At 38.0% G+C, this 14,469-nt stretch overlaps 1 protein-coding gene across 6 annotated transcripts in view; it reads right to left on the reverse strand.

Moving 5' to 3' along the window:
* Positions 1-14,469, reverse strand: part of ttc28 (tetratricopeptide repeat domain 28) — a 151,845-nt gene that overhangs the window by 33,918 nt on the left and 103,458 nt on the right. For 3 of the 6 annotated variants that reach the window (XM_085167549.1, XM_085167545.1, XM_085167547.1), the window contains exons 9-13: positions 2,452-2,648; positions 2,218-2,371; positions 1,963-2,134; positions 1,289-1,457; positions 1,026-1,189 (exon numbers count right to left, since the gene is read on the reverse strand). In XM_085167549.1, coding sequence (XP_085023675.1) covers positions 1,026-1,189; positions 1,289-1,457; positions 1,963-2,134; positions 2,218-2,371; positions 2,452-2,648 — 856 coding nt within the window. The remainder of the gene's footprint in view (positions 1-1,025; positions 1,190-1,288; positions 1,458-1,962; positions 2,135-2,217; positions 2,372-2,451; positions 2,649-14,469) is intronic. The other 3 variants (XM_085167550.1, XM_085167546.1, XM_085167548.1) reach the window with 1 other exon arrangement.

Consider the following 14,469-nt stretch of genomic DNA (forward strand, 5'->3'; position numbering starts at 1 on the left):
TAAGATGAGTCAAGGGAACTAGAGCAAGTCATACTTCAGTTACGACCATCATGAAACAAGCGTATGAAAGTCACACATTAGTTATAGCCAAAACCTGGTGTCCTTTGTATAGTATGATATTTCATGTGGTTTATTATTTTTAGAGCCAGTCTGTTGCAAAGGATGGATGCTTATATGTTACTTGTCTTTGTTAATAACTTAATAATAAGTTAATACTAAAAGATATGCTTTATTGAAAGATACAGTTTAAATTAATAATTAGTTTTCCAGCTGTGCCCAGTATGCAAAAAGGTACTGTTTTTGGGAAGGACAGAGGAAACTATTGTGGATAAAAGATTTCTTGGAGTACCAAGCTTAAATGGACCAACTCTGGGAAAACTGAGGTTTTAATTAGTAAGCTGCACCTTGAACTGTAAGTTTAAATTAACTACTATTCATAGGAATTTGTAGAAAGCACAGAACACGTCTATTAACTGCTGAGAATTGGCACAGAATCTCTTGTCAGTTGGCTGAGACTTTTTAAACTCACATGTTTTTGGAAACAGGCTTTTTCTTTGTAACTCCAAAGTAAATAGCAGACATTACAAAGAAAATGGTCTACAAGCAAGTGGCTTTATAAAGGTAAATAAATACATTCTCTAACCGATGTCCCTTTTGCCTCTATAAACTCAGCTGAGCTTTCCCCAATATATTAATTATTCATATTTGATTATAGTTTAGCAGATAAAATGATCATAACAGAACAATATTTAACATCACTTGAAAAGTACATAGTAATAATATTGTGCAGATTTTTGTTTTTATGTAAGCATCAATTAGCAGCTAAATTTCTGCTTTTGTGAAGCACAATCTCTGTAGCTTGATCTGGTAAGTTAATATTTTAGCTCTACAAACTTTCGACTGCCTCCAATAAACAGGAATGGCTATATTACTAAACTTTTTAAAACAATACAACACATTCATTTGTTCATTTTTTACACACACTGTTTGTGTGTGGTTGACACACTGGTTAACCAGTTTATCACCTGTGAACTGAACCAAGTGCTGAATAGGCGTCAGCCTCCATCTTCTGATCGTTGACCTTCTGAGCCAAGGTTAATTGCTGCTGGTAGAACTTCACAGCTCCTGGAAAATCACCCCGGCACACGTACACATCACCGAGATTCCCAAAGGCCCTGAAAACTGCCTGCTGACAAATATAATCACACAGACACTGATTAACAACCTCTTTTTGTGCAAAAGACAGAATTTCAAGGTTTATGAAATGAAAACATAATTAACAGGTGACCTGTGTGTTGTCCAGGGCTTGTGCTAAAGAAAGCAAATATCTCTGACATTCCTCTGCTTTGTTGTACTCCCCCAGTGCTTTGTGGGCCAGACCAAGGTTGCAGAAGGCTTTTGCCTGTGCTAATTTGTCCTGGAGATCCTTAGCCAGGGCCAAATCCTGTTCATAATACCTGGAAAAATTTAAACTTTTGTTTTTTATCATGCATCTTGTTTCAATGTAATATAAAAGCATAAATCCTTAAATTGAGAAATTAAAGTCTCATTAACATCCATCCATCCATCCGTCCATCCACTTTCTGCTGCTGGGCCTGGTTGCGGGGGTTGTAGCCTAAGAAGAGAAGCCCAGACCTCTCTCTCCCCAGCTACCTCCTCCAGCTCATCTGGGGAACATGGGAGCTTTCCAGGCTAGTCAAGAGATGTAATCTCTCCAGCATGTCATGGGACAACCCCAGGGCCTTCTCCTGGTAAGACATGCCTGAAAACCTTGGCCAGGAAGCATCCTGAAGGCATTCAAGTCAGATGCCCAAACCTCCTCAGCTGGCTCCTTTCGATGTGGAGGAGTAGTGGATGAATGGATGAATGTATGTATGGAAAACACAACATATGGCCAATGGGCCAACGGGGTCATTTTCATTATATGAAGTTCAGTTTTGTAAGATTTATTTAGTCTCTGACCTGACAGCATCTCTGTACTGTCCAAGACAGTAGTGAGCATAACTCAGGTTATGGCAAACTTTGCCTTCTGCTTCCAGGTCCTGCAAACCTGGCACCAAAACCAGGTACTGTTGGTAGTAGGGCAAGGCCTGAGCATATTCACCTCTCCAGCTGTGAAAGTTACCCAAGTTTGCTGCAAAAGAAAATAATGGTGAGCAATATTTTTAATGTTTCATTCAACTCAACTCAAGTGCATTTATCTCTTGACAGGTTTACCTAAGGCTCTTGCTTCACTTTGAGTGTCTCGCATCTCTCGTGCAATGGTCAGGTGGTGCAGGTAGTGCTGGAGAGCTCGGTCGTGAGCACCCAGCGCTTGGTAGGCCACAGCAAGGTTACCGTGCGTGGATGCCTGAGATGGACGATCGTTCACCTGATAACACAAAGACACATCGTGATCCTGCTTTCCACACGATCGTCCGCATGTTTTTTGAAAAGGGTCATAAAATTGACCTCCAGAGAGATCTGCAGCTCTTGTCTGTGGTACTGGACTGCTTGGTCGTACATGCCAAGCGCATGGTAGGCATTGCCCATGTTACCATAGGCTCTCCCCTGGGCAGCGTAATCACAAAGTTCTTGGACGAAGGACAGGTGGGCTTTGTGAAACTTTAGCGCAGTGTCATACTCTCCTTTCATCTGGTGTATGATGCCTGTGATAGGAGATGAGAAGAGGAAAAAACACAAACTATTGAACTAACAAGGAAACCATTAAGATGCAGGTAAACTCCAAGTTTAATCTCTTTTAGCATACAAGATTTGAACGTTCTTGTGATCGGTCATGTTCTCAACTTTAGTCACAACACTAATCCTAACCATATGTTTTAGCAAGTGGCATGGACAAAAACATTTCAATAGGACAAACAAAGTCTATGCAAAGCGCCCAGGTAACACATCTAATCTATGAAGTCTTGTAGCATGCCAACTACAAGCTGTATCAGGTAATGCTCTTATTAAAATAAAGCTAGCTCATTTCAGTTTCTGGCCTCTGGCTGGCAAGTCCATCCTAATGATTGATTTTCCAAGAATGATCTTAATTTTATGTTTCTAACTTGTTTCATTTAAAACAGCACTATACCTAGCCCCATCATTTAAACTCCAAATGTCCATTTCAAGAGGAATGGACTTTGTATACAAAAATGGTCACCACGGCAAAAAGCTGTAATGTTGAAGTGGTCAGACAACTCTTCGATAATTCCAGTTCCAATAAAATCAATATTTAGGTGTGTTAGTTAAAATGATTATTTCCTTTGTCACCAAACCACAAAGACTGGAGGCAACTTTTTTTTAAGAAGAATAAAAATTACATATTCAGAAAGCATACAGTTATTGTTGAGGATCAAGGTCATAAAACCCAGAAAAAACTTCCATGGACATAGGGAAATTTTAAAGTCCAGGCTCAAGGAAGTCAGACAAGTGAAGTTTAAGTCCTCAGTTTTGTGATTTTTTTGGTCTCCAAGTCTCAAGTCTCCACAGCTCTGTAGAATGGTTTATCCAGCGCTGTTTGGATTTGTAGGATTCATCAATATCAATTCTGTGCCAGCAATTACTGCACATGTAGGGAGCATGATGAACAGAGTAAATTCCCAAAACGACATTAGGAGTTATAAATATGCAGCATCTGTACGGTGGTGAATATAAATGCCCACATGGTTTCTTGAACTGTAAAAAGGATATGAGCAGAGTGGTGAATAATTAAAAAGCTACAGTGGGAAATTCAACAAATCTAATAATATCTGCTGCTGTGTCTCTTCAAACTTTAGTATAACATATGCAGAAATCAGTCTCTCTGTCCAGGGAAAAAGAATTGGGAAAACTTAAGTCCCAGTCGCCTTCCCAACTTCTTCTGTCATGATGTGTCTTTGCTGTCAACAACCCAGTTTATGGAGCCAGAACAGACAAAAGTTGGGAGAGAGAATAGTTAAGGAAGAAACTTGGGGCACAAGAGAGGAGAATGAAAATTTACATTTTATGCTAGTTATTTCCTGTACTCCAAAATATGGTACTTGTCACCCTCCTGCATTTAACTGACAACTGTGCACACTGGTTATTTGCAATTTAAAATGTACCTACTTTGCTTTGTTCTTCATTTTCTGTGATACACTCTGCTACAGTGCTGGATACTCAAACTGTGGATATGGCCACATATTGCAAATAATGAGATCAGTGTATCTATAACTAATTCTTTTGAGCCATGTTTTGAACAGTTTTTTTTCTATTCTGCATGATATAAGAGTGAAAATCCAGGCTCTCTGGTTGGAATCACAGCCAAAGAGCCTGGATCATACAGAATCCCTGCCCACTTGCTGTTCATGTTTTTATTTATGAGGAGCAGCCAGTCAAAAGAACGTTGGCTAAAAAGGAGGTGCAAGGGAACTGAAATGGCTTGTTTTACACAACGAGTGAACTTGGGGTTGCACTAAAGCCCAGTATAAGATTAATAATGGTAATTTTGTAAACATGGAACACTACTTTAGAGTCCAATAATAAAAACAAACGAGCAGAGTAGAAAATGAGCACATGAGTTCCTCTGTAAGACTTTATTCCAAACTTTGCACAAATCTAAATCTAAATCTCATTGGCATATTTTTGCTTTGGAATATAAAAACCATGCATATTATACATTGAGCTCTACCTTCATCAGCAAAGTCCTGCTTAAAGTTGAAGGCAGATGTGAAACCTACAATTGCTCACAATGAAAGTCAATGCAATGACTTTTCCTTGAGTGATTTATGTTATTCTTTCCATCACAGCAAGCACATTTCAATCAAGATTCAACACAAAAGACACACACACATAGAACAGCTGTAATCTTCCCTCTTACTGCTATATAGTGTGATTTATATGCAGGGGTGCGCATTTGCTGTCAAAATAAAAGACGCGCACCAGAAAAGAAGTTGCAACGCACATTTGCGTACATATAAAAGGCACTGTTTTTGTCCACTAGAGTGGGATGTTCACGGCATATTCTGCACCACATCTCTGTGCGTTCATCATTTGTTTGAAGCCAGCTCACCTCCTGCAACCACTTTTCTGAGAATACGTGCTTCTTTTGTGGTTTGGACTCCTTCTGACATTTCTTTGGAGGTGGAGAAACACCAAAGTAATTGCTTAAAGGAGCTTCTTCGACATCTTTAAGAGTTCTAAACAAATGTCTGTCCTCCTCCAGAAAATCTTATGTACGCAAACATGCGTTGCAACTTCTTACCTGGTGCGCGTCTTTTATTTTGACAGCAAATGTGCACCTGCGGACCACTTATATGCACCCCTGTTTATATGTATGCCAAAAGCCTGATTGTAAGGAGATTGAAAGAAAAAAATTATAATTATGCCTGCCCTATAGTGGCATATTAGTACAAAGTAGAATGAAAAAAAAAACCCCAAGGTTAAGGTAAGATTAGAAGTACATTCAAAGTGAAAGCTGGCTGTTAACATTTCCATTACAGCCCAAATCTGACAATTTTTCTTCTTCTTTTTTTAAACAATTGGTCTTTGAAGAGGTCCACAAGTAAACTACCAATGTTCTTATAATGTATGTTGTGTTATAGTCTCTATTTTGACTTACAGATATCGTTTTTTGTATTCATTGTATTCTTGTATTTCTTTTAATTTGTGTTTCTGTGTTTTGTATGTGTGTAGGTGCCCTTCCTTGCTTCTACTTTATTTTATTTTGGTAAATGCTCTTCTGTGTGTGTCACCTGGGCCTTAACTTCCTGTCTTTGTTCTCATATCTCAATAACCCATTACTGTCATGGTCTGTGTGTGGCAGGCAGGAAAGTAGGACCTAAATGCAGACTCGTGGAGGTGAAAATTAAACTCAAAGACCTCAGCTTTATTGCTGACATAAGTCAAAACAGAAACTAAACTGGGAAGGCTAGAAACTGAGCCTGAAACAGAACACACAGGCAAGTATGAGGGTCGATGCAACAACGAACAGGAACACATGCAGACGCTAAATACAGAAGGAACAGGGCAAAGGGCAAACACCTGGGAGACACAGCTGACACTAATTACGAAGACGAGATTGGGAGGAAGCAAAACAGAATACATTGTCCTTCAAAGTAAAACAGGAAACAGACTGGGCACAGAACTAAACCTATACTAAACACGAGGACAGCGGAACAAAGCGTAAGAACTAGAATACAAAAACAGAAATCAGAACACTAGAAGTCATATACAACGAAGAAATCATAGAATAACAATAATAATACACAAAACACTGGGTCACTGACCAAGGACCTTGACAATTACTTTGATAATGCCTCAGATTGGTGTAGGCGATTATCTCAGATCCTGAAGCAGAAAGGCTTAATTAACAAAGTTAAAAACCACCACCATGATACCTGTCACTGTATCTATGGCATTTTATTTTTATCACACCAGCTCACGCAAAGAAAGCCTAACAGTGTCAAACTTGCTTAGTAGTAGCATTTGCATATCAAACCACAATATAGGGAAATACAGATTCCATATTCTAGTGAATTTGGTCAACTAAAACAATAACTTTTGTTAACAGATTTTCTGCCATTATACCAGTTGAAGAAGGTAAAGTCATGGTTGCAAGTGTTCAAATACAAGCTAGAGTGAGAATAAAGGCGTGGAGTTTTGGGGTGGAGATTCTTGGGCCAAAATCAAGTTCTGTTTCAAGACTTACATTTATTAATTTTATTAATATAAACTTATTAAACAACACAAACCATGTAATATTCTAAAAGACAGAGGCTACAGCTAGCACAATTCTAGAAAATGGGCAATAAACATTGTAAAATGAATTAAACTGTTCAAACATGACCCTGTTTTATTATACATGATGCATGTTAATGCATTAATACAATAATGCAAAACTTTTTACCTACATTCTTCCTGTGATTCCCTTCATTAAACTGTTTGAGTAACCTGAATTCCACAGAAATCCTAATAATGCCATCCATAGGAAGTCTTCTATTTCCAAAGACAATAATTACACTGCGCCAGAATAATTTATAACTGCTCTGAGAAATGTTGAAATGAGACCTTATATAAAATCTGCTTTTTCTACAATAAAGTCACAGAGGGAAAACAGATGAGAAGGGGTTATAAGTGGGGAGGAAGGGATACGGAGGGGTATCCAGACACCAGATGGAGGAAGTCACATGTGGTCTTCATGTCAGACTGTGTAATGAGAGAGATGACTGGGGCCTGATCCATCGAGTGTAAACTGTGAGCCATCCTTCCCAACTCCTTGGCTCATGTCCACCTCTATCTCTACATTTCTTACTGTAAACACTTTTCAAATGTGTGACTTTAACAGTCCAAAATCAAGATTTACAGATTGTGTTAAAATATTGACTGACTAAATCATCATTTAAAAAAAAAAGATTTACATCCTTGATAGGGGTGCAGGCAGGGTTCCTAAAAACAACAACAACAACAACAACAAAAAACCCACCTTTTAAAATAGCTCTCTCCTCCTCTATTCTAAGCCTCTTGAGTTTTAGCTGCTAATATGGAACCCCCACTTTTCCGTGTGGAAGTCCATAACCTAATTTGCATCCTTGCAGTTAATTTCAATCTTAAATACAACAAAAGCAGCAGATCACCTGTAAGTAGGATTTATTTCTGAATCTAGACTCGAGATTGTTGATTTTTCTTGCTTGCTTTGTAGGAGCTGTGGTAAACTTGCATGAATTTTATGGCCAGTGCTTCATCAAGCTTTATCAATTAAACATGTGAGGAATTAAGTGCCAAGTGCAAGGCTGAACTGAAAGCAGGACACTTAGTTCTATGTCCTTGTGTAACTGAAACACATTTAGGAAAAATTAACTTTTAAAAGAGACAGAGTTTGAAGAAACTGGAGTGACTTTTTTTGTGCATGATGCATCTGTCTTACACTTCTCATAAGACAGATGCTTTCACTTTAAGCTGATTTCATATCTATAATTCACAAATCCAAAGGTTACAGATTCATACTCTTTCTATGACTGCCAAAGTCCCTGGTTTTGGTTTAAAAGTTGCTTGGGAGTTTTTGGATTCATATTTATGTAGTTTTGGCTACCAGTTTAGATTGCCTTAACATTCTAAACTTAGTTTTGTTTTCATGGTTTGCATTAAATTTCAGTTAATATTTTAAGTTTATTTCTTGCATATTTAGATCCCAAGTGATTCCATAATGTTTCTTCATTTTGTTCTTTGTTAATTTGTGGACTTTCCCAGTCTGAATAAAAGGCATACTTTGTTATTTCTGGATCTGATTCCTTTACTCTGCAAGCCCCAACAATGACGTCCTGACTTTGAAATCATGCAGTGCCAAGAGTATCAAAAAACTGTCAGAAATGGAGCATTCAGTGCAGTCGGAAGTCTGAGTTCTTTTTATTTATTTATTTATTTATTATTAACAGGAATTCCTGGCACACTCACTGAACCCAATACTTATATAACATATTCAATATGCTACATATAAAATAAATAAACTACTACTACAATACTTTTTTGTCATATTAAGTGTAAGGGAAAGCGTAATGGGCCCCCTTTAAGCATGGTGCTAGAAGATTCAGATTTTCTTAGTATTTATTACCTTCTGACACATAATTATAATTTATTATTATTATAATTATAAAAATATAATTAACAGTTTTCATGAGTATTAATTCAAATAAAAGGTCACGTCTTGGCATTTGGTCATAAAGAATAGTGTTTAAACCAATCCAAAGACTAGAAATGTCATAAGTGGGTTTAGATTCTGAAGCTCAAATCCATACATTGACTTAACCATTGATGTGACGCATTTGAGTTTACTCCGTTTGCTTCTACAGTCTCTACACAATACAATGAGAAGAACTGCAACTATTAAAAAAAGCATTTGAAATATAAATTCAATACTTCATCGGCACCTCATCTTCATCTATGATATCGCATCAGCACCATCATCATGACTCAGAAAGGTAATCAGTGGTGATTTAGCTTATAGCACTCAAATCTAACGATGCAAAGGATTTCACAATAAAGGTTGAAGGAAATGCAAATAGCACATGATTTACTTTTCAAACAATGAAAGCTAAGAGAAAACAAAATAAACATTTGGTGAAAAAAACACTTCCTCTAAACAGAGTTTGGATATTTAATTTACTAATTACTTTCAGTGTGAACTGCATAAAAAATAATTCTGTCAAACTAGCAAACAACCTTAAATGTTTTAAACAAACATGAAGTCACATTGTTAATGTAAATGTACATGAATTTAAAAAGGTCTCATAAACGCTGCTGGCAACAATATGTAGAAACCGGGTTATGTGAGGAAGAGGAGGAGGTTGGTGATATAGAAAGGAAGACCTTGTTCATCGGGGTCTTGCATTAAGAGGATTATGGAGAAGCCTGCAGAGCTGGCTAGAATCACTGGATACAGTTACACACATCCTCCTAAACTCTACAAACACAGGTGTGCACATTAGCACATGCACAATCTTCCTCTAAGCTAAAGCCATACTTCTCTGAGGTGTAAGGGTGCCTGTAGATATCCTGCAGATTCTGTGGGATTCCCCAGCGTGGAGGGGACACAGTGTGAAGACAGCAGTGCTGCGAGGATTAGAGGTGTGGAAAATTAGCTGAGATCTGATGACAGGTATTCAGCTGAGACAGCATAGAGAGATTAGAAAGGAGAAGAGTGGTGATCCACAGTCCCCTTTCTCCATAGTAGGACAAAAATTGCTCCGTCATCAGTGAATGAAATTGGGTGTGGCAACTTGTGGGTCAGGAGCTACATATCACGGACTATATGCAGTTATTTCTGTACGACCATCATAAAGAAGAATACATGTTTATTAGCTAAAGTTAGCAAATAATTTGAGACGAGAGAGAGACACACATATATTTTGGAATATCATAGAGAGCAAGTTAAATATAAAGAATTTATTATTCAAGTAGGCAAAGAAATTACTTCACACATGTCTTGTCGTTTTTTTTTTTTTTTCTTGCTTTCTGGTTTGGAGCATTTATTGACATCTGCAGCAGCCTTACAGCACATGGGTCACCTGCTTAACCGATTGAGGTATACTGGAAACCATCTTCTGGATCCTTAAATGAGCGCTGTACTCTTAAAGTAATGGACCATATCTTCAGGCCCATAGTAGCAAAAAATCAGTAAGTATCTTTCATTTGAAATTAAAATATAATTTCCATATATATCTTGTTCTAGTTCAGTACACGGAATCAGTCATGGGAAAAACTGCTTGACTTAACAGTTGACCAGATGTAGAGACATTGACACTCTCCACAAGAAAGGCTGTCTGCAGAGTGCTGTATTAAAGCATACCAAGGGAAGGCTCACTGGAAGGGAAAAGCATAGCAAGAAAAAGCGCTCAAACAACAGGAAGCAGCTTGAGAGCATTGTCAGTAAAAGTTGATTCAGTAACATGGGAGAGCTTCACAAGCAGTGGACACAGACTGGTGTCAGTAGTAGCCTTCAGGAAAGGGGCTACAACTATCATACCCCTACTATCAAGTCACTCTGATACCAAGCCTAGCCAGGATGAGCCACAAGAGTCCGTTCTTCTATGGGACCACCCTGAGAGGAGCGACAAGATTTGTGGACTGGGTCACAGTCAAAGGCAGACATACAATAACACAAGATACTGCATGGTGTGCTACCAACACAAGAAAAAGGGTAATTAAGATTTAAACGGTACCATCACAGATCACTAAGGAGTTCCACTGGGCAGCCCGACACTGCCCTAGTTTAGATATTTTTGGACTTTAAAGGTGCTGCTATGTAAAATACAATACAAGTATTATATGGTCTAATTTAGGTTGAGATAATCTCCAAATTTCATGTTTCATACAGAAAGAAAGAGGTGAAGGAAGGAGATATAGGAAGAAAACAAAAAGGTGAGGAAAGAAGAAAATAAGAGGGAAAGGTCAGATTGGAAAAGAGGGGACTAAGAGTAAACAGAGAATGAAACCCAAGAAAACAGGAGAAAAAAAACACAGCAAGGAGAAAAAAGGAGACACAGGAAGAAGAAAAAAGAATGGCAAGGAGATAAGGAACGAACAGAAAGAAAGGGAGGAAGGAGTAAAATCAGGAAGAAAAGAAAGAGGAAGAATGAAGGAATGAAAACATGGGAAATGTAGTGAGTGTAAAGACAAAATAAGGTAAAAGATAATAGGGGACGAAATCATTATGAAACAAAAGATGAAATGAGAGGAAGAAATTAGGGTTGGAAATTGAAGAACAGAAGAAGAGGAAAGGAGGAGAGAAAATATCAGAGGAGAGCAGAGTGAAAGGTTGTCAAGTCAGCATTCAGAGTCAAAGAACCGTAATCATCCATAAATGATGATGTGAATCATTGATCTGAAACACAGACTGAAGCTCATCTGTCAGGAGAGTGTCAGCGACTTCAGCAGTAGCCTATAGTCACACATCAAAGTATCTATTGAACCACTGCAGTGTGCATGTTTTCCTTTTACTTACTTCAGATAGAAAATAAAGCAATTTTCACTCATTTTCCTACAAAAAAGCTCTGCAGTGACATAAAGTGAGAAGAGTGGTGGAAATCGCACAATATTACCTGAGCAGAGTTTAATAGACTGTATATAAAAGATAGATAAAGCCATTATATAGTTATCCTCTGATTTCTGGGCTTTACGTTATAAGGCCTCATTTCTTTTCCTGCTGCCATGTTGGTTTTTGGAGCCAGAAGGTCTCATATTTGAAAGAGATCATAGTGTTTGTTAATATTGTGAAGTTTGGCATTTTAACATGGGAGTGATTTGCTTTTTGGAACCAGCTTCATGTAGGACTGCAGTTTTTTTGGCATTTCAAAGTCTGATCAGAGGAGATATTTGCAGAGGGTTAATTTATTTTCCACCATTTATTAAATAAAAAAACTACTTTTGGAACACTTTATGTTGGCATAAACTGTTCAGTGAATGCTTAATGTGCTCATTTTTGAGATTTACATAAAAACTGTTCTTTAATGCCCCTCAGAGTAACCATTTAGCCTATAATTTGTTCTAATATCAGTCTTCACTCATGGCTCTCTTACAACCATAGAAGAGATTTTTTTCTTATTGAGTTAACGTTGATAGTGATAGTAACTGTTTCGCATTTAACTTCCTGACATTTGTGAACACTGCTATGATGCCATGATTATTATTCCTCAGAAGATGATTGTTATTCTGTCACTGATACCTTAAAAAAAATGCATGGCAAAAAAGTAGCTGGAAATCACAATATTTGCAGGCGATTTTAATGAGAGGTGTAGTTATATTTCTAGGGAGGTGCACATCAGGTTACATCGTAGGGTTTTCAGCTGGGTTTGTAGTTGGAGTGTAGCTATGGCGTAAATTTCCCACTGTCAACTCTTTTTCCTGGAATATGGCCCTAGTAAGGAGCAAGTACATTTTTTGTGTCCTGACATGCAAAAACTTTAAATTGTCAAATGGCGTCTGTTCTTTTTGCCATGACTGTATTTCCATTCTTTGAACAAATTTAGGAATTGGAGAAGGGTGCTGCAGTTCAGAACACCAGAAAGAAAAATTCTAGCTTCCCTTTTATTTTAAGTTGCAAAACAATAAAAAAACAACAACAAATCAACAAAAAATAAAAAACATTGAGACAGTCTAAATCCCCAGAAATCTAAAATGGCATCCTCACTTTACTTTTAGTGCACTGTAACAGGGCGGCCCTTAGCGGCTGGAAACACAGTGAGATGGACCAAGGCAAGTGTAGTAGAACAAAGTATTTATTTTCTATACAGCTCTCCTTACAACAATTTGTCAAGCTTCTTCACAGCACAAAAATCCACTCCTCTAATGACAACTGGCAGCCTTAAATATGTTCAGCTGTCACAGAATTAACCATTATTCCACTCTCAGGTAAGTTTAAATCCTAACCTTCCACCACAGTATACAATATATCAATAAGAATAAATAAATACATAAATACAGTTTCACATTTACATATTAATAAATATCTCACACTTTAATGTTACACCAAACCCAATATTATAAAAACCCAGAAACCCAAGCACAAAAAGATTCACCACACTCTCTTTACCAATGGTCTCTCCCGGAACCTTTAAATGGTGTCTGGACCCCCAGGGAAACATTTGCCCAAACACCTTGAAGAGGACACAGGCAAGAAAGGTGAGTAATCATTATCTTACACTTATTTGCACCACTTTTATCCCTAGATTTCACACACACTTGCATTAGTTTTCCTTACTGGTAAACCTTAATCACAATTTCAATCACCATTCTTTTCTCCTGACAGACAACCACCACATTCCTTGATGAGGAGCAGCTGTGCAGGATCTGAAATAAGGCTACCAACTGATTTTAAAATTCCTAATAAATAGTCAAATATTTAAACTTCTTGTGTGCAAATGTTTTACTGTGCAAATCCATGCTTAAAGTGCACTGCTAAATAAAGTGCTTGATAAGGTGCTTTTAATAAAGTGAAAGGTGTGCTCTAAAGTGCTATACAGATAATATAATATAAATCAATGTAGTAAGGGAGTCCTCTTCCATACATGCACAACGTGGCAAGTTGTCCATTCAGCGATGGATTCAGGTTCACAGCATCTCAGATATCACTGTGGCCGCAGAAACCAGAAACCACTTAATAAAACATGAGTGTTGATTGTCCAGAGAGACGCTACTGCAGTCAAATGATAGGCCCTTAAGAAGCAGGACCGTCGCATGATATAAAGCTCCCATCCTTGAATTTGATTTAACAAGATGTCAAAACTGCAGCATCTACGTGTTGTACTAGGCTACTACAGCTAGTGCAAACTCACACAGGTCTGCAATATAACAAACAAATAGTGCTTTGTGTGTACTTAATGTTACAGATCGATGTAGACAGAGTTGTCCTAGCCCAGGACGAGAGCCCAGTCAGTCTCTCCCAGGGATCAAGCTTCTTAAATATCTTCTGAATAAAACACAGGATGCAGTTTTGTATTTTTTTATATCACTTGAAGGGTTTTTCATACCAAACTGAGGGCCTGTGAAGACTTTCAAATTTGAGGATGATGTCACATAAACCAAACATTTAATCAAGGATGAAAACACAAGCACAGATAAGACCAGATAATGAGGTAAACTGTCCTGTGAGGACACCTCATCTCTCATCGAAATCACCCGAATTACCAGAGTTCAAATATCCAAACAATGAGAGAATCCACATGCACCTAGAAAACCCAGGTGGTCGCAATCAATAGCAAAGGCCAAGAAGCCAAAACACCAGCATGAAGTGTGGGAAAAAACCCAGCAGACCCATAGATGCGTCAGGGGCACCCAGAGAGAATGGCCACAGCACAGGGAAGTGAACAGACCCGAAACCCAAAAGGGACACCAGCCAGCAAAGACCCAGGCACCACAGCACACCCCCGATGGCACATGACGACCACACTCAAAAAAATGTGTTGTTGGATGAACACAATTTAATCATGGCACCCATTTTGCACACGATTTAACCAAGTACAATAAACCATTTTCAAT

Source organism: Neolamprologus multifasciatus, chromosome 7 (assembly GCF_963576455.1).
Source record: "Neolamprologus multifasciatus chromosome 7, fNeoMul1.2, whole genome shotgun sequence".
In the NCBI taxonomy this organism is placed as follows: domain Eukaryota; kingdom Metazoa; phylum Chordata; class Actinopteri; order Cichliformes; family Cichlidae; genus Neolamprologus; species Neolamprologus multifasciatus.